At 40.6% G+C, this 21,608-nt stretch overlaps 1 protein-coding gene across 1 annotated transcript; it reads left to right on the top strand.

The window, feature by feature from the left end:
* The first annotated feature begins 145 nt into the window (after positions 1-145).
* On the top strand, positions 146-20,852 carry khnyn (KH and NYN domain containing). The gene is given in 10 exon segments (XM_034201217.1): positions 146-454; positions 2,146-2,401; positions 6,684-6,818; positions 9,939-11,133; positions 11,136-11,664; positions 11,741-11,871; positions 13,425-13,521; positions 17,349-17,456; positions 17,623-17,724; positions 18,455-20,852. Coding segments are annotated over 9 exon segments (2,853 nt in total). The 5' UTR covers positions 146-454; positions 2,146-2,182; the 3' UTR covers positions 18,792-20,852.
* Positions 20,853-21,608: the final 756 nt, after the last annotated feature.

Here is a 21,608-nt window from a genome sequence, read left to right on the forward strand (position 1 = left end):
ACGTTTTATGAGCTATAATAAAACTCATATATGTAAAATAAATGCAGATGAAGCTACCAGTAAGGAAATATGTGTGATTTTGGGGGATTTATAGACATTTTAACACGGTAAAATGGTCCACAGGTGCATTTTGAATGTGTGTGATTGTTGGGAAATATCATGTTGGTGTTGCAGCGACTTTATTCCGTCTCTGTCCAGAAGAACCGCCCTGGATCAGATGAGCTGTTGTTTCGTTTGGTTTCGGTTTGTCTTCGGGGTTTTTCTGAGGCTTCCTCATCCGGTCTTTCTTCCGTCATTTTATTTCCACAATCCCCTCTTTCTCTGCTTCCTCTGCGATCATCTCGCTTTATTTTACGCGCAGTGAACTTCGCTCCGATACGTATGTTGTTGTTTTTATGATCCGCCTCCAACACAGCAGCTGGAAACGAAACTCGGGAGGAAGGATCGAGCTCACGTAAGAAAACAACACGGAAAAATGTCATATTTATTATATTTAAATGCTCTTTTAAAACCATAACATGTCTTCGATCTGCTTCCTTCCTCTGTCTCTGCTGAAACACGTGTTTTTATGAGCATATGTGCGTCAAAACACTCCGTTTTACCGGGCCATGTTTGGTTCTTTACGCTCGTTACACCATTTCTCTCCGTGTTTTCTGTGAATCGAGTGTGGTTGAAAAATAGCAGCAGGCAAACAAGATATATTAATAAAAACACACACTCTTGTTTATATGGTTTAAAGGCAGAGGTGGAAAGACTACTCAGATCTTGTACTTGAGTAAAAGTAGAAGTACCATTTTATACCAGTGCGTTTAAATGAGTGTTTTTAAATATCATTTCATAATATGTTTCTTAATGCTCTTAATGTCTATCATTTTTGTAAAGCACTTTGAACTGCCTTGTGTTGAAGTGTGCTATAGGCCTATAAATAAACTTGCCTTGCCAGAGTGTAGTAATACTCCGTTACAGTAAAAGCCCTGCATTCAAAATGTCACTCAAGTAAAAGTCCAAAGGTATTATCATCAAAATATAGTTAAAGTACCAAAAGTAAAAGTAGTAATTGTGAAGATTGGTCCATTTCAGAATAATAGTGTTCTCAAAGCTGGTAAAGGTGCAGCTAGTTGTAATGACTTTGTATACTGCAGGTAGAATTTACTCCAGGTGGAACTAAAGTCTAATTTAACACTTGATTATATTTCACATCATTCATCACATCTGTCAAGTAACTAAAGGTATTAAATACATGTAGTGGAGTAAAAGTACACAGATTTACCTCTTGAGTGGAGTAGAAGTACAAATTGGCAAAAATATTAGAGTAAAGTCCCTCAAAATTGTACTTCAGTACAGTACTTGAGTAAATATATTATATCACTCATAATAAGCTATGAGTGGAGAGACACTGCAAGTGTGTTTACATGTCTTAAAGGTATTCACATCAGGGCAAAGTGAGGGAAAGTACTCGTGTTATGCTTCTTAAATGTAGTACATCAGTGTATTTTTTACTCCACTGCCTTATTTTGACAAGTAAAGTTACTCAGAGTAAGATTTAAATGCAGTGGCAGAGAATAAAGCAGTGCTATTGTTTGTTTGGACAACCAGCAGCTTAGCAACTTGGCTTGGTAAATATTAGAGGTTCAATATGGGGCCAGCTCTTTATACAGTACATAATACAATGTTTGCACTTATTTTATACAGTAAAACATAAACAATACATTTGCATAGCACTGCATGAGTAGGCGAAACCAAACGTCTGTATTATCTAATGCCGAGGGGTCCTGGATAATACGAAGAAGCTTTAACAGTATACTATGGTTGTTAATTATGATTATTGACATCAGTATTTTAACATGTTAAAAGATGTAATAGCCAAAAATAAACAAGGACGGATAAATATGGCTATAGGGCAATTATTGAGTTTTAACACAACATAATGCAACACAAGACTACATATTTGAGTAAATCCACGAGGAACAGGTAACAACAAAAGCAAATCTGCGTACAAAAAGTAAGAAAGTAGGTCAACTTATAGCACACTCATAAAATGTATGCTGTTGTGCTTTATTCCTGGTAAACATTAAGACATGAGACCACGAAGCAGTCTTAGTTTCCCCCCTTGTGTTCACTCTGTGTTTGATTCATGTTTTGCAGTATGTCGGACACTTTGAAGCTTATTTGAGACCAAGGCATGGACTGTGAGCGGAGTGATGGAGGTGGAGAAGCAGAGGTGGAGGATGAGTTTGCGTGTGCTGGGATGCTTCGTGGATCTCTGGCCTCGCTGCACGGCACCGTGGAGCGGATCTTCAGGGTGACGTTTGGGATCGGAGCGGACGATTTATCGATGGACAACAACGGGCAGATATGGCTGAAACTACGAGGGAGGAGCAACGACGTAAAATCGGCAAAAGTACGTTCAGATCTCTTTATTTACAGATCCAGTGGTGGACGAAGTGATCTGATTGTGCGTGGATCTTAGAACAGCAAACTCCCTTGAAATGTTTAAAAGCTAATTTAAAACCCATCTTTTTAATATGGCTTTTCATTTGGGTTAACTTTCCATTTTTCTTTCTAGTATCATTGTCCATGTTTTACTGTCATTTGTTCTAATGAAGCGCTTTACTCTGCTTTTGTTTAAATAATTGTGATATATGATATGATATTTGGGGGGGGGGGTTACCTTGGTTGCTGATTGGCTAATGGTTACTCAAGCCAAAACATCGTTATGACATCATAAAGTGGCCAAAATCTGATCAGCTCATTTTCAGACAGGTTTTTATAGAAATGGATCAAAAAGAGAGAGAATCTTTGTTCCTGAAACTTTCAGAGTCTCTTTACACAGAGGGGACACATGTTGATGTAGAAGAGACATGAAGAAGAGGGGACACATGTTGATGTAGAAGAGACATGAAGAAGAGGGGACACATGTTGATGTAGAAGAGACATGAAGAAGAGGGGACACATGTTGATGTAGAAGAGACATGAAGAAGAGGGGACACATGTTGATGTAGAGGAGACATGGAGAAGAGGGGACACATGTTGATGTAGAAGAGACATGAAGAATAGGGGACACATGTTGATGTAGAAGAGACATGAAGAAGAGGGGACACATGTTGATGGAGAAGAGACATGAAGAAGAGGGGACACATGTTGATGTAGAAGAGACATGAAGAAGAGGGGACACATGTTGATGTAGAAGAGACATGAAGAAGAGGGGCCCCTGTTGATGTAGAGGAGACATGAAGAAGAGGGGACACATGTTGATGTAGAAGAGACATGAAGAAGAGGGGACACATGTTGATGTAGAAGAGACATGAAGAAGAGGGAACACATGTTGATGTAGAAGAGACATGAAGAAGAGGGGACACATGTTGATGTAGAAGAGACATGAAGAAGAGGAGACACATGTTGATGTGGAAGAGACATGAAGAAGAGGGGACACATGTTGATGTAGAAGAGACATGAAGAAGAGGGGACACATGTTGATGTGGAAGAGACATGAAGAAGAGGGGACACATGTTGATGTAGAAGAGACATGAAGAAGAGGGGACACATGTTGATGTAGAAGAGACATGAAGAAGAGGTGACACATGTTGATGTAGAAGAGACATGAAGAAGAGGGGACACATGTTGATGTGGAAGAGACATGAAGAAGAGGGGACACATGTTGATGAAGAAGAGACATGAAGATGAGGGGACACATGTTGATGAAGAAGAGACATGAAGAAGAGGGGACACATGTTGATGTGGAAGAGACATGAAGAAGAGGGGACACATGCTGATGTAGAAGAGACATGAAGAAGAGGGGACACATGTTGATGTGGAAGAGACATGAAGAAGAGGGGACACATGTTGATGTAGAAGAGACATGAAGAAGAGGGGACACATGTTGATGTGGAAGAGACATGAAGAAGAGGGGGACACATGTTGATGTAGAAGAGACATGAAGAAGAGGGGACACATGTTGATGTAGAAGAGACATGAAGAAGAGGGGACACATGTTGATGTAGAAGAGACATGAAGAAGAGGGGACACATGTTGATGTAGAAGAGACATGAAGAAGAGGGGACACATGTTGATGTAGAAGAGACATGAAGAAGAGGGGACACATGTTGATGTAGAAGAGACATGAAGAAGAGGGGACACATGTTGATGAAGAAGAGACATGAAGAAGAGGGGACACATGTTGATGTGGAAGAGACATGAAGAAGAGGGGACACATGTTGATGTAGAAGAGACATGGAGAAGAGGGGACACATGTTGATGTGGAAGAGACATGAAGAAGAGGGGACACATGTTGATGTGGAAGAGACATGAAGAAGAGGGGACACATGTTGATGTAGAAGAGACATGGAGAAGAGGGGACACATGTTGATGTAGAAGAGACATGAAGAAGAGGGGACACATGTTGATGTAGAAGAGACATGAAGAAGAGGGGACACATGTTGATGTAGAAGAGACATGAAGAAGAGGGGACACATGTTGATGTAGAAGAGACATGAAGAAGAGGGGACACATGTTGATGTAGAAGAGACATGAAGAAGAGGGGACACATGTTGATGAAGAAGAGACATGAAGAAGAGGGGACACATGTTGATGTGGAAGAGACATGAAGAAGAGGGGACACATGTTGATGTAGAAGAGACATGGAGAAGAGGGGACACATGTTGATGTGGAAGAGACATGAAGAAGAGGGGACACATGTTGATGTGGAAGAGACATGAAGAAGAGGGGACACATGTTGATGTAGAAGAGACATGGAGAAGAGGGGGACACATGTTGATGTAGAAGAGACATGAAGAGAGGGGACACATGTTGATGTAGAAGAGACATGAAGAAGAGGGGACACATGTTGATGTAGAAGAGACATGAAGAAGAGGGGACACATGTTGATGTAGAAGAGACATGAAGAAGAGGGGACACATGTTGATGTAGAAGAGACATGAAGAAGTGGATTTTGCATAATAGGTGACCTTTAAACTTGAGGGTTAGCCTCCTGAGCACTTAAAAGGTTTGTTTGAAACAAGCGAGACCTGCGCAATTTCGATCAACGTCTTGCTCGTGCGTTGCATGATGGTTAGTCATTTTGTCCGACTTGCTCTGGAGGCCCGCCTACGTGAGACGTTGAAATCTCGCGGGACAAAGACGCCCGCAGCCTTGAGAGCGAGGCGCGGCGAGGCGGCGCAGTTCCTCCTCCCACGGGCTGCGGAAGCGAAATGCTTGATGGGAAACGACTCGCTGGTATCTCGAGCTGAGCGCTCATTGGTGGTTTTTACCACGTGCTGTTGATGAAACTCTCCAATTGGCTCGGCAAAATTTTGTTGTTGTTTTACGTCGTGCACTTCCATTCACATTTTTCATCATATATTTTATACTATACTTGCACTGCTTACCGTTTTCATACTTTATATATCTTAGCATATTCATACACACTGTTCATACTGCTCACAGGCTGATATCTAGTGTATTCATACCCCTCACTGTTTATTCATCGTTCAATTCATTCTATATTTTATTCTGTAGATTGTGTACATTACTTTTCACTTTACTGCTTGTTGCACCTGGTTAGAAGCTAAACTGCATTTCGTTGTCTCAGTACCTGTAATATGTGCAATAACAATAAAGTTGAATCTAATCTTGAGCAGGAACAAATGTATTTACTTAGTACATATCTGACATTAACGATTAAACACATGTGTGCATTCTTTATAAATGCAAACCGAGTCAAGCCGACTCCGGAGGTGGCGGTATGCACCTTAAAGTTGTTTGCAATCCGCCAAAAAACCGAAAGAAGAAGAAGAAGACGAAGCCGACTCCGAGCTGTCCGACTTCAGGCGAGCTTTTTGAGACCTCCCCCGGCTGCGATCGGCTATTCTCGTCTACTTTCGAGGCGAGCCGCAGCGCGTCTCAAACAAGCCTAAAGACTCATGTCTGCGCTGACACAAGGAGCGTTCAGAGTGACTCACAAAAGGAGAATGGATTGTGTTGGTGGTCATTGTTACTCGTTGAGTGCTGAACTGAGCAACATGTGACTTGCACAATAACAGGACAATAACAACCAGGTCATGTTTCCTGTTTACTCGAGAGACCCAACTCTGTCTGACAGTAAAAAAATAAATAATGAAACAACCTAGAAACAATCGTTTTTATCTTTAAATCTTGTATTTTATAGTTTTTTTCTTACATTATATTTTGCTATCTAACAACGGACTATTTTAAATCTGCTTTATTTAATATTATTGATTTGACACTACATCTAAAAAACACTATGTGCCAATAGAGTTTGCTTATTTGTCATGTAGGTGTACAGTAGATGTTCCTTTATACAGTATATATTGTTAATAATAAGATAAGATATACTTTATTAATCCCAAATAGGGACATTTCTTCATTGCAGCAGCATGTAAAAGAAATATTGCACATAATTAGAAGAAAATTAAAGAATTAGTGTTTAAAAGTGGCATATTAAATAAAATATACACGTAAAATGTACAGTGAAAAAAGATAAACCATCAAGCATCTTATAACAATAATAAGAATAAGAACAATGAATTTGAATGCTATGATAATTCTTCCCACCCCATAATGGACACATAATATTTACATGATGTACTAATACTGCAGTACTTTCACCACTGTTACAGGAATACTTTACCTACACGATAATGTTAATGAATATTTCTGTTTTGTAGTTATTTGTGAAAGGGCTGGTGAACCAGGAGGAGCAGAAGGAGCTCTCGTACCCCGGAGCGCTGCACTGCATCTTCAGTGGAGCCAGAGGGCTGTTCATGGACTGCCTGACCAAAAGCACCTCCGCACATATAGTGGTGAGTGTTGCATGCTGGGTAGAGATGGCAAAAGTACACACATCCTTTACTCAAGTAGAAGTACAGATACTCGTGTTTAAAAATGCTCTGGTGAAAGTAGAAGTACTGACGACACTTCTTTACTCAAGTGAAAGTAAAGAGGCTTTGAAATGTACTTCAGTAAAAAGTACCCATAACTAGCAGCTGTTTTAAAATGTCATTGTTAGCTAATGTGTTTCCATGCTGAACAACGGCAACATGACAACGTTTTCATTGGTCCCTCTTCTTTAGAGAAGACCAGGAAATGATGGATACACGGATCGTGTTCAAATCAATAGGCACGCAATGACTCTAAAGAATAATGATCACGCATCAAACACACATTCAGACTAAAGGAACCAGCTGTTTGGAAAATGAGAGAAGTAGAAAGTACAGGTATTTGTGTTCAACATGTAAGAAGTAGAAAGTACAGGTATTGGGGTTCAACATGTAAGAAGTAGAAAGTACAGGTATTTGAGTTCAACATGTGAGAAGTAGAAAGTACAGGTATTTGGGTTCAACATGTAAGAAGTAGAAAGTACAGGTATTTGGGTTCAACATGTAAGAAGTAGAAAGTACAGGTATTTGTGTTCAACATGTAAGAAGTAGAAAGTACAGGTATTTGTGTTCAACATGTAAGAAGTAGAAAGTACAGGTATTGGTGTTCAACATGTAAGAAGTAGAAAGTACAGGTATTTGTGTTCAACATGTGAGAAGTAGAAAGTACAGGTATTTGTGTTCAACATGTAAGAAGTAGAAAGTACAGGTATTTGTGTTCAACATGTAAGAAGTAGAAAGTACAGGTATTTGAGTTCAACATGTAAGAAGTAGAAAAGTACAGGTATTTGTGTTCAACATGTAAGAAGTAGAAAGTACAGGTATTTGTGTTCAACATGTGAGAAGTAGAAAGTACAGGTATTTGTGTTCAACATGTAAGAAGTAGAAAGTACAGGTATTTGGGTTCAACATGTAAGAAGTAGAAAGTACAGATATTTGAGTTCAACATGTAAGAAGTAGAAAGTACAGGTATTTGAGTTCAACATGTAAGAAGTAGAAAGTACAGGTATTTGAGTTCAACATGTAAGAAGTAGAAAGTACAGGTATTTGAGTTCAACATGTAAGAAGTAGAAAGTACAGGTATTTGTGTTCAACATGTAGAAGTAGAAAGTACAGATATTTGAGTTCAACATGTAAGAAGTAGAAAGTACAGATATTTGAGTTCAACATGTAAGAAGTAGAAAGTACAGGTATTTGTGTTCAACATGTAAGAAGTAGAAAGTACAGGTATTTGTGTTCAACATGTAAGAAGTAGAAAGTACAGGTATTTGAGTTCAAAATGTAAGAAGTAAAAAGTCGTCAGGAGAAATAAGTAGTGGAGTAAAGTACTAATACCAGAGAAATGTACTTAAGTACATTAACAAAGTATTTGTACTCCACTACTTCCCACCTATGATGCTGGGTAATCAATAGGCTACCGTGTTTTCTATTTTCCCAATAAGGCAGGAGAAACGTAAAAGTGAGAATATGTATTATACGACTTTAAACCTAAATATCCTGCCTTCCTAAAAGTAAGCTCAATTAGCTGTTAGCATTACTTGTTAGCATCGTGACCATGGATGTGAAGATAACTATCACAAATGATTTTTATATCAAACGAAACTCAAAATGTGATATTTATTAGGCTAGTTTTGGAGTTATATGTGTGTGTGTTGTGATTTTTTAGAAGGAATGTATTTACTTTGGACTCAAGAGGGGATCAAATCAAATCAAGTTTTATTTATATAGCATATTTATAAACGATTTTTGGTGCTGTACATATAATAAAATAGCCTACTTTCTTGTCTACGTGTTAACATTTACAGGGTAATGACTCCTAACAGGAATTCACTCTTTTCTTTTATTGCACAAATCCCCTGCCAGTGTCATTTTTAACTAGTGTTGCAATAATGATATTGACTAATAATGTGGTACCTTGCATTATTAATCCTCCAAGATTTTACATTATTTGTCAATGTCATCAGCTAACAATGTGTCATACCCGCTATGAAGTAACAGATGCCTCCTCATGTAACTGTGATGTTGCAACTGGGAATTTATAAGCTATTTTTAGTAGTTATTGCAAACATTTCCTGGGAATCCCTTTTTAATGTGTCTCAACTTTTCATAGGAATAACCAGTAAAGGGTTTATTAACTCGACTCATCTGGTTATTTTATTCCAAAGACATGATGGGCTCACTTAGATGTCAATATTCTAAAGTACCAATGTTTACCTATGTGAAAGTAGGCTCAAGAGAGTCATTTTAGGTGAGTTTGTAGGAGAAAACCCCCCAATCCCAACAGTTTAGATGTGTAAACATGTGTAATCAAAATGAATGGGTTAAACTCAACATCAGAAACAAAGTATTAGCCACATACAGCTTTAAGAAATCTGTGTGGGTTACAATGACCTTATGGAAAAGATGCCTACGCCCCCGACTGCTCATTAAAATGCAGCTTTTTTTCCAAGAGTTATCTCCAATGCTTGGTTTGCTTGACCACAATTGTTTGTGTAAAAATAAACCAGTACAGAGTAAACGCTAATACTAATAACACTCAATAGTTCTGTATTGAGGTGACTGTGGGATCTCTTCGAGTCTGTTTGATTACTTTCACATTCAAACATTTTATATTTAAGTAAAGACTGTGTTGAGATTAAAATACCACCACACCCTCAAACCAGTACTTCTTAGACCTTGCCTTCAGATCTTGCTTTGTCTTAAATCATTGTAAAATCCTGGTTTATAGGATTATAAACTTCTAAATGTCTCTTATGTACATTGCCTTGTTTTTTATGCTACCTACCTACCTACCTACCTACCTACCTACCTACCTACCTACCTACCTACCTACCTACCTACCTACCTACCTACCTACCTACCTACCTACCTACCTACCTACCTACCTACTACCTACCTACCTACCTACCTACCTACCTACCTACCTACCTACCTACCTACCTACCTACCTACCTACCTAACTAACTAACTAACTAACTAACTAACTAACTACCTAACTAACTAACTAAAAAAAATAAAATTCTGTTTTTCTTTAATCTAAACCAGGTTGGCTCTACCGGATTCCTGCTTATCTCCGGTCTTGCAGAGCCGGTTGTTCGAGCCTACTCCCTCATTACAGACATGGTGGAGCGGTACGAAGGCACACAGTCCAGACGCTCTGAGACTACAGACAGAGGCATGGGCGAGACTCTGGATTCACGGCGGGCTTTCAAAAGCCTGGTGGAGAATTGGGAGGATAAACACATCCTGGATCTTCTGGTTCTCCCGGCATTAGTGAAGGAAATCCTGCTGGAGTTGGTAATAGAATCGGGGCTTGGATCAAACCCTACTCCAGATCTTACAGATGGAAACGCTGGGGCTAGATCACTCGAGGATTCGGGGGTTAGATGGGACAAACCTTCGTCCGTTACGTACAAACTCCCAGAGTCTCCTGATCGTTGGGTTGAAGGGATGACTTCAGCTTCTGGTAAAGACTCTGCCGCTTCCTCATTCCAGTTGTTGTCTTCAGGGTCCCGAGGATTGGCAGAGGGTGCTGACGAAAGACTTCTGCTTTCTCCACAAGAGGTTGTAGGACAAAGCGAAGCAGCATCAATAAGTACAGAGGTGAAAGACGTACAAGGGGAGGATGAAGAACAGGAAGTGCTGTTGTCAGTGGGAAACAAAGAGTTCTTGCTTCTTTTAAAGTTCTTCACAGCCATGGGGTACACAGAGGAGATTGTTAAGAGAGTCCTTGCCCGAACGGGACCTAAAGAGGCGTCACAGATACTGGACGTTGTTCAACAGGAGCAGAATCGCAGTGACCATGAGGAGGGGAAGAAAACTCAAGACGGCGATGAATCCAACCGAAGCGAGAGGAACCGACCTTGCGAGACAGAGCACAGAGAAGAAGAAGAAATGGAAGTATCAGGAGGAGATGTGTTGATGAGTAGTTCCGAGTTCAATGAAGCTGGAGCAACGGGAAGAGATCGACCCAAGGAGAAAGAGAAAGGGCACGAGGAAGACTTTGTTCTGGGGGTGGTGAAGAAAGCGGCAGCCAGCTGTGGGTACACGGAGCAGAAAGTGACCAAACTCTACAACATGTTGCCGGATGGATCCACTCACCAGCTGATCCTGGAGCTGCAGAGAGAGGAGAGCAAAGAGTTGGTTGCCTTAGGTAAAGTACCAAGAGAGATGGACGATGTGGTGATAGAGAAAGAAGAACCAACAGTGCCACCATCTGAGGACAAAGCAAAGGAAATGGAGCTTTTATGCCTGCAGTTAAAAGAAAATCTGATGATAAAGGATGGGGAGAAGTGCCGAAATCACCTGAAGCCGAGTTCATATTCTATAAACACACAAACTCGCCATATCAAGTCTGCCTTCCTGAAGTCAAAGGGCCACCCATGCCCACATATCCTTCATCTTTTGATCATCCACCCACCTTTAACCAATCCAACATACAACATGGTCGAAATCACTTATGGCAGAATCCATCAACGTCCAGACAAAAGCATCCAACCCAAGAACCTGCCCTCAACTCAAAGCCCCATTCCTTCAAACCCTTAAAACAAGCTTTCCAAGTTCCTCAAAACCCCATCTTCCCAATCCATGATTTGCCTCCCATCAAAGCGAGGGAAAAGCAAGGCTTCATGGCCGCTTCCTCAGTCGTGGTGACGGGGGAGCAGCGTTTCCTGGAAGGCCTTCAGATGCCTTTCGATCTGAAGCTAAAAGACCAACCTGGTGACCCAAACGTGAGGACGATCGTCATCGACGGGAGCAATGTGGCGATGAGGTAGGAAATAATTGATCTGAACCGTTTAACTTCCTAGAACTCTAGCTCTGTTTAACTCTACATTTTGTGTTTCCAGTCACGGGTTGGGTCACTTCTTCTCCTGTCGAGGGATCGCTCTGGCCGTCCAGCACTTTTGGGATCGAGGCCATCGTCACATCAGCGCCCTGCTGCCTCAGTGGAGACAGAAGAGCGACCCTAAAAACAAAGGTATCACTTCCTGTTCCTCAGCGGTTCCTAACCTTTTTCATCTCAGGGCCCACTTAAGAATCAAAAAATTGTTCGCAGCCCACATTCAACCATAAACAATATGGAGGCTAAATAAAGTTCCGATTGGTCAATTCAGAACATGTGACACGTTGTTAATCCAGTAGTACAGACAGACCGCTGTCAAGGACTGTAATGACCGTTGCTAAGGAGGATCGAGAAAAGAAAGGCGGTTCAAATAAAAAAAAAAATCTTAATAATGAAAATGTTTCCACACAAATCATAATGTTTTGCAAATTAATTGCCGCGGCCCACAGGTTGGGAACCGCTGATATAAACCTGATATTTGAAATGTATGTTATGGAAACTAACGTATTGACGTGTAACAGGAAAAATATCACTCGACACCGGCTTGAGAATCAATGATTAGGTCACAATGTATTCTTGCAAGAAGGAGCAGATTTAAATCCCCTACAGAGATTAGCTTCAACTCAGAAAGTCACGTTACACTTATATAAAATCAGGTTGGCAACAGATGGGGAAAGACAGCAGTCTAACCTGGAATGTTGTTTTTTGCCCACTTAGGAAATGCAGGAGAGAACAGTCTCTTTTCCTTGGATAAACAAATGAATCGAGTCGTGCACCTAAGACAGGAGGCACCTGCAAGGTCATGCACAGTTCCAACAGTATAAGATAACAGTAGCAAACAGTGCTTTTCCCCTACAACGTGTACATTATTTTCATCATGAATTAGTCTTATAATTACATAATATCATTCAATTTGGGCTGTAAAATGTCAAACATTTCTTTAATTCCATTTAAGTGTCTTCAATTTGTTGTTTTTCTCTGACTAACACCCCAAAATAATCAATTTCCAATCACATGAAACAAAAAAACAGGAAAGCACAACATTTGAAAGGCTATATCGAGGGATTCTTTACACTAAAAATGTATATCAAAAAAGATTTTATCATTTTATGTAGATCAGGTAACCCAACAATGGATTAGTTATAAAATACATGTTTATTTATTATTTAGATGTACATGTTTCATCCCATTTACTGCATATAATGTTGCATTTTAAAATGTGATATATTAGAGATCATAATATACAAAACATATAATGTAAAGTTGACAAGATTTATAGAAAACTGAAACCCCAATAAATAATACAATAATAATACATAATAATAAAACATGACACTTGTATAGCACTTTTCTAAAAACTCAAAGACGCTTAGACAGAGAATAAAACAAAAAACGAAGAAAAATACAAAACAGAAAAGAGGGGGGGGGGGTCAGAGGTTGAATGCAGTGTTGAACAGGTGGTGATTTGTTAAATGCAGTGACAATATAAGTGTCCTTTAAAAAAAGTATGAATTAATTGAGTTTCTAGATTCTCTTTCTAACATTTCGGACGCTTGTTTTTGCAGTGTAGCTCTCATCGTTCAATGCGTTGTGTGTTTTGAAATGACGAAGGCTCTTCCATGCATGTGTGCTGCTTTATATTTGATGAAGCGCAGACTAAACACGGCTCTGGTTGTTCGTCCTCTCAGAGCAGCACTATCTGACCGAGCTGCAGAACCTCGGCCTGGTCTCCTACACCCCGTCCAGAGAGGTGCAGGGCAAGAGGATCAGCTCCTACGACGACAGGTACACACCATCTTCAGATCAACACTAATAACTTAAACAAGTTAAGTAAATACAGAAATATTCAAAATCAGTCATTATTTGTATTTCAGTCAGACAACTCACGTGTTTCTTTAACGTGTTTATTAGAAGCAGCATATAGTTGAGTTTGGGCCTCATCACTCCACAGATATACATAGCACCATGAGTGATGATTAAATAACTAACCCCCCGAGCCTACAGGTGGGGTGGAAGCAGGGTGGAAGCTGGGGTGGAAGATGGGGTGGAAGCAGGGGTAGAAGCAGGGGTGGAGGTGGGGTGGAAGCTGGGGTGGAAGCTGGGGTGGAAGCTGGGGTGGAAGCTGGGGTGGAAGCTGGGGTGGAAGCAGGGGTGGAAGCAGGGGTAGAAGCAGGGGTGGAGGTGGGGTGGAAGCTGGGGTGGAAGCTGGGGTGGAAGCTGGGGTGGAAGCAGGGGTGGAAGATGGGGTGGAAGCAGGGGTAGAAGCAGGGGTGGAGGTGGGGTGGAAGCTGGGGTGGAAGCTGGGGTGGAAGCTGGGGTGGAAGCAGGGGTGGAAGCTGGGGTGGAAGCTGGGGTGGAAGCTGGGGTGGAAGCAGGGGTGGAAGCAGGGTGGAAGCTGGGGTGGAAGCAGGGGTGGAAGCTGGGGTGGAAGCTGGGGTGGAAGCTGGGGTGGAAGCAGGGTGGAAGCTGGGGTGGAAGCAGGGGTGGAAGCTGGGGTGGAAGCAGGGGTGGAAGCGGGGTAGAAGCAGGGGTGGAGGTGGGGTGGAAGCTGGGGTGGAAGCTGGGGTGGTGGTGGGGTGGAAGCTGGGGTGGAAGCTGGGATGGAAGCAGGGGTGGAAGCAGGGGTGGTGGTGGGGTAGAAGCAGAGATGTTCACAAGTCTTTTTTTGCAAGTCCAAGTCAAGTCTCAAGTCTTTGTGGGGTGAGACTTGATCAAGTCTCAAGTCTTTGGTCACGAGTCCAAGTCAAGTCTCAAGTCTCTAAAAAATAAAAGTCTCATCATGTCTCTTCTGGTTGTAATAAGCCTTCTATTGTCTGCTGCTATCCAGTCTGTTAAGAATATTGCACAGCTATATCTAAGACATTCAAAGCATTTACTGTATTATTATCACTCCTATATCTATTAGCATACAGTATCAGTACTGATTAGTTGTTATATGATCATCACTTTAAACAGGCCATTGCAATATGAGGACAAACATCACACTTTAGCTAAATGCAAACAACTTATAAGCAAAACACTTCAGAATCAGAAATCAGTATCACAAATACTTTATTAATCCCCCGCAGGGAAACTGTGTTAAAAGTACTTCAAAGTAAACATTTGTTCTGTGCCATTTGCAACTAAAAAACTATTGCTGCAATATTATCTGAAATATACTGAACTGGTGATATTAAAACATGACCTGTTCCAAAAGAGATATCTACCATTAACACCATTTACCAGCCAGATGCTGGTAAATCATGCAAGTGGCTGGTACTGTATGTTGCACGCACCAGCCACAAATAACAATGGCAATCTATTGAGTGGCTGGTAACATTTCAACATTCACTAGGCTAGCCATTTGGCCAGTTTGACCTCTGCAGCCGTATTGTTTAATTACACTGGGTCTCTAATGACATCTTTTAAGTCTACTATAAATAAACATATTCCTCTATCCTCTCACTCAAACCCAGTGTAATGGTAACCTGATAAACCTGTAACATTAACGTTACGTGGTCAACAATAAACCTGTAACCTGCCTATAAACCAACAGATGTATTTATGTATGTAACTATGTATTTTTCTACGTTTAACGTTAGCCAGTAGATGGTGGCAGCGGAACGTAATGATTAACGTTACCGACCTTTTTTATGTCATGTCAAGAGTTGGATGTCAACGCCACTCAACGCAAACAAGTGTGACAAGCAAACATTCACTCATCTTTTCAAATATTCAGTTACAAAGCTAGTAGCAAGCTAAGTTAACATTACATAGCTGATGCTGAGCTAAACATGTTTGCTAACCGTCCATATGCGTTAATGTGACTGACCTCTCCGGGTGAGTTTTCAAGTGCCTGATGACATTTGACGTTGTTGCACCAGCATCCTTGATTTTAATATTGCAGACTTTGCAGTGTGCGCTCCTTTTGTTGCTGCCGCCGGCGTTTTGTTCGAAGTGTTTATAGTTGAACCTAATTACAAGCGGTACAGCTGCAGGTGTGCCTCCGGTCGCCATGGTGTTACCATGATGTTAATGTTAATGTTAAAGGTGGGGTAGGTAAGTTTGAGAAACCGGCTCGAGATACACTTTTTGTTATATTCCATGGAATGCTCTTAACATCCCGATAGCCGGCCCGGCTAAAATAACTGGATGGCCTAACTGCCTGTCAGCCTGCCATCGGGGCACAAACTTATCTTGTGCCCTCATTGGTCATGTGCGCGTTCGTGTGTGTTGGAGGAGGGGCTCTGTGAGGAAGTGGCAGATTTTCTCCGGTTGTGTATTTTCAAATTCTCTAGCGATCTCGAGCCGGTTTCTCAAACTTACCTACCCCACCTTTAATACGCCAAAAATAGAAAACACAATGATTGTTCACGAGTCCCAAAACACGAGTCCAAGTCGAGTCCGAAGTCTTTTGAGCAGAAGTCCAAGTCAAGTCTGAAGTCTCTGTGTGTGCGACTTAAGTGCGACTCGAGTCCGAGTCACAGACTCGAGTCCCCATCTCTGGGTGGAAGCAGGGGTGGAAGCTGGGGTGGAAGCTGAGGTGGAAGCTGGGGTGGAAGCTGAGGTGGAAGCTGGGGTGGAAGCTGAGGTGGAAGCTGGGGTGGAAGCAGGAGTGGAAGCTGGGGTGGAAGCTGGGGTGGTGGTGGGGCAGGCGAGCAGCAGCGACGTGGAAGTAGCTGCAGCAATAGCAGCAGCAAGCAATGCATAGAGAGATATCTGGCAGGTTAAATAGAGCGGCATATTAAGGAGAGTCTGTTTGGTTGGTTGTAGAGTGGCACGGGGCGTTATGTATGAATGCAAGTGCTCGAGTTGACTGCCTGAACTAGCTCGCAGGCGTCGCCCCATTTGTAGATTTTCTTTAGTTGATTAGATTTATTTCGAATGTGTAAAACAATAATACAAAAAAATTATTATTATAATGACATTTAACATGAGAATTATTATATTATACCAAACTAAGCAGTGTCAAATTGATATATAAAAATATTACTGATTCTAAATGATATACAAACAAATAATCTATTTACACATCCGAGGAGGGATGGGAAGAAGTTTACACTTATTTAATCCCACCCCTTCTCCCAAAAACTAAAATATTAACTTTTTTTCCCCCCTTTCTTAAAGAAATACATTTATTATTGAAAAACAAACAACAAATAAATAAATAGATAAATAAACAAACAAATACATAAAAGAGGTAAATGGTAATCCAGAAAAGATAAAATAACAAACCAAATAAATAAATAAACCGTAAACATGTGTTTTTGCTTTTAGGATTTTTGGAGATTTTTCACCAGCAAGCTTAACCCATTATTATTTAGACTACAGTATATTTTGTTGCATTTTAAGTAGCTCCTGCATCTCCTTTGTGCATTGCATTTGTGGAAATAGAACGCATTCACACCACAATCAAAATGTGATCTTTTTTAATATGCCATCTCTCTGGTTCAAGTATATTTGAGCCTCGTTAGGATCAGGTTGCAGCATGGGGAATTGGGGATATGCATTATTGTTGCTATTCGGTCATTCATCACTTTTTAAAAGCCCCACTGTGTGGCGTCAACAATCTAAAGATGTAAGGTTTGTCTCAAGGCTGTTTTTAAAATATGTATTCCCGCCTTTTTCCACAGATTGATGCTGCAGCTCGCGCAAAAATCAGACGGAGTGATCGTCACTAACGACAACCTGAGAGACCTTTCAGACGAGTCCCTGGTGTGGAGGGAAATCATCAAAAAGAGGTTATTAAAACAACTAAAGTGACATTTCTGACTATCTTTCTCTGAATATAAATACATCTTAGAACAGCAAACTCCCATGAAAGGTGCTACACAAATAAAGCCTATTATTATGTCTTCTTTACGCTCATTTTAAATCTCCTTAATACCACGTTTCCTCCCCTTTCAGACTTCTTCAGTACACGTTTGTGGGGGATCACTTCATGGTGCCGGACGACCCTCTGGGCAGAGGAGGGCCTCATCTGGACATCTTCCTACGCTCAGATCACAGGTACAACGCACACAACACACACACACACACACACACACACACACACACACACACACACACACACACACACACACACACTCATATAAACTAACCTGTTTTATTGCAAATACATTCTATCGTCTTATTGCTTTTTATCAATACATTTTCTGTGTAGATGTCCGCCTTCTCTTCAATATCATTGAACTAGATGGTGCTCAAAACGCCAGAAAAATACATTTAAAAAAAACTCAACAGCAATGTTTATTACGAGAAACCATGACCCAGTTTTTCAAAAGCTTCATTCCCCAACTTTCTCAATGCGCCATTGGTGTTTTTCTTCGACATTTGAGCACCTAAAGCTGAGTATTGATAGAAGAGAAGAAATACATTTCTATAGCTGATCTCTCCAACACTCAAACCAAAACAATCTGGACTTTTTATACAACTAGTGGAATCAGTGATGATGATAATTAAACACGACTATATGTAAGAGGAATATGTACTTTTCGTAGAGGTTGTTGGGTATATTTTAAGGGGAAAAGTCCCTTTTAATCCATCCAAGCATATTTTTTTCTGCTTTTTTTTTGCAGGGTAGCTCAGAAACTATATATCTCTGTGTTTTCTGAATCAATGTTTCAAATATTTGTATTGAGAAGAAGCATACAAGTGGAAGCAATAGTACAGACTTCTTTGGGGTGGAAATCAGACTTCCTTTTTTGTGTTTTCTGAACAAGTCCTTTTTTCCTCACAGGACCCCAGACCCAGGAAACCACTCTTTTGCCGGTGTTGCCACAGCTTTCCCTTCTTCCAAAGCGCCGCGCTCCCAAACCGAGCTCCTGAACTTCCGCGACCGAACTCCAGGTGGAGGAAGCCGGGGAAAAGCCAGAGGACATGGAAAGGTGTGGGACTCGGGACACCAGGGGAGACATTTTGGGGCTTCAGAAAGGACTCTGGAGGAAACAGCCAGTTTGAAAGAACAGCTCTGTCAGGTTTTCCCCGATCAAGACAACATGGTGGCGCTGGTTCTGCAGAGCCACCCTTCAGAGACGGACATGAACGCACTGTCTGATCTGATGTTGGAGCACTAGAAGGACTCTTTTAGTCTTACAAGTTATCGATGTTTAATTCCTGTTAAACTTAATTCCTGACTGTTTTTACGCTGAAGTGTGGCTTGTTTTAAGTGATGTGATTGTGTTTCGTACCAAAGCAACCACAACAAATCCCACTAGTCATATGGGTTTCACAAGAAGTCAGCTTGTGAAACTTTCTGTTGACTCAGATAAGATTTTCTGCTTTTTAATACAGAATCTTAATCTGATGTATTCCCTACTCCATTTAGCAAAGTTTTGAGAGGCAAGTGAGATGACAGATAAAAGAAATAGACAATTTATGACTCAGGGACAACGTTTTTTAACAGGTGAAATAGCTTTTGTCAGAACCATTTTGTCCGATTGAGCAGTTTTATAAATCAGACTAAAGGCATCTTATCTTCGATTCATAATCCCCGCATCTACCTCACTTCTATCCCATCTTCCTGCACAATTAGAAAAGTATTTGTCTGTTGCTGTTGAGAAGGCCTTACACTTACTTACGTACATATGGTTTCCCCAAAAATATCCCATAGTGGTCGGGTAGGGATTCATCCTTTTGAAACAAGCAAAACTAATGACATTCTTAGCAGCTTCTGATGTATTTTGTGTTTAATTCACAAATAATAATAATAATAATACATTACATTTAAGTAACGTGTGCTAGTGGATTGCCGGAGCTGTATTAGATTAACATTACCATGCTTATTGTAGTTCTAAGTGCACTGCCTTGCGGCCTGAAGCACATCCTTGATGGAGCATAGTGTGGGCTGGACAGGAAAGGAGTGAGCAGAGGGTCGAGTTGTCCATTCTTGTTCTGTTTTCTGTGACTATCTTCCTCACCCTCTCAGACTTTCAGTTGCGCGTGCTACCATGGAAACTAAACAATGGTGTAGCTGTATTAAAGTCCGAGTGGAAACAGTCCTGAGTAAATGTAAATCTGATTTAGTCAGAAATCGGGAGAAATGCGGGAGAAATATGACCCCGGGAGGAAACCGGGAGAGGGCAATGAAATCGGGAGTCTTCCGCGAAAATCGGGAGGGTTGGCAAGTATGCTCGCCAGCTGTAAATCACCGGCGAGCTGATTACCTAGTTAGCCTTCAATGTATACAATTATACTAAAGAAAGGGTAAGGGGGGCCTCACCTCCTCATCTGAAGTGCAAATGCGGCACAATAAGTGTATGCGCGCCACAGTTTCTCCGCCGCTTCGAGGTTCCCCCTCCCCCCCAGCTCGGGACACACAGGGCCTCACCACACAGGGGCGGCCCTGTAGGTAAATCACTTCGACTTGGTCATTTTAAAAGTAGCTCCCAAGCTGAAAACGTGTGGGCACCCCTGGCCTACAGCTTCATAGAGCCACTCAAGTCTTAAAGTGTGAGTCTTTTAATGTCTTAAAAAACACATCCAATGCTCTTTAAAACATCCGCCTATCAACACCTTTATGAGGGTTTTTCATCCAGCAGCAATATTAAACTTTCAGTCATTTTATTTTGTGTTATTGTTCAAAAACCAGCACTTCCTGTTTGCCCTTTGAGCAAATGGAGTTGGAGTGATTTTGGTGGTTTGATGGTTTCATATCTTTTAATCTAACATTAGCAATCGGTTGTTGTTTTTTATTTTACTTGCTAAACTTCATATTTCAAAGCTACATAGCAGTCAATAATTAATCAGAATTATTTCAAGGGGTTTATTGTTGTTTTTCACCGTGTTAGATGTTATTTTCCAATGCTAAAATAATATAAAATCATCCTTACAATATTGTGTACACTCAATTTTATATATTTGTAATTTATTTTAAACCGGTTCGATGCTGTTTTGATCGTAGCTCTGATCGTACCGAGTGTCTGTGCTTCAGGAGGAGAAACAAAACGAGTTAATTTTTCATCCAATTCTTCGACTGAAGATCAGATCTTTAATCAAACCATTCGAATGCAACTCGTTCATCAACTGTAAGATAAAATAGCCTTATTGGTTTGTTTTATATTTGTATATTTTAAGAACGTAATGCTGACATCTGCCTATATTTCTGTATTAAAGTTTTCTTAATTCCAAGTATAAAATGTGTGTAGAGTGTTTTCATTATTCTCTGTCTCTGAATTGGTTATTTCAGTGTCTTCTATCCTGGAATTAGATGTTGAAGAGCATGTCAAATATAGAAAATGTTGTTATAACACTGAGCCTACTTGTATTTATATTTAAAGACTGATTTGGAGCTAAAACAGGGAAGTGGGTTGATTTTAAGAAGATTTAAACAACTATATAACTTAATTTAGGTCTTTTTAACATCAATTTTGGAGATGTATGACCAAAGTTTCATCTACTCTTCATGAATTAATTTCCTTGTGAAGCTGGTCGGTCCGTGTACTTGTTGTCAATTTGTTTTTTCGTTTAAGCCAAAAAACGAAAATACAAGCCTTTTTTCGTTTTTGTTGTCTGTACCAAAAGACGGATAACGAGAAAACCTAGTAAAAAAAATCCGTGTATCTACCGTCCAATTGTTTTTCTTTATTAAACACGTAAACGGAAGAGCGTTTGAGAGGCCTTTTTGCTTTTTACCTTACTAAATGGTGAAATGGTCCTTGGAGCGAGGGGCGGGGCAGTCAATAGAGCTTCGAAAAATGTGTCAAATTCAACAAAAAATGTTTTGTGAGTGAAGGCCAGAGCTAAATTATAGATTGTTTGATTGTGTAATTACAAGGTGAGAGAAAATAAATCCACATCCTCCTATGAAACGTATTTTATTTCCTTATGTTATATGAATACTTACTTGCATTAGAACATTTGCATGTTGAACTACATGATATCTTCCCCAGCCT

Source organism: Gymnodraco acuticeps, unplaced genomic scaffold (genome assembly GCF_902827175.1).
Source record: "Gymnodraco acuticeps unplaced genomic scaffold, fGymAcu1.1, whole genome shotgun sequence".
Lineage (NCBI taxonomy): Eukaryota > Metazoa > Chordata > Actinopteri > Perciformes > Bathydraconidae > Gymnodraco > Gymnodraco acuticeps.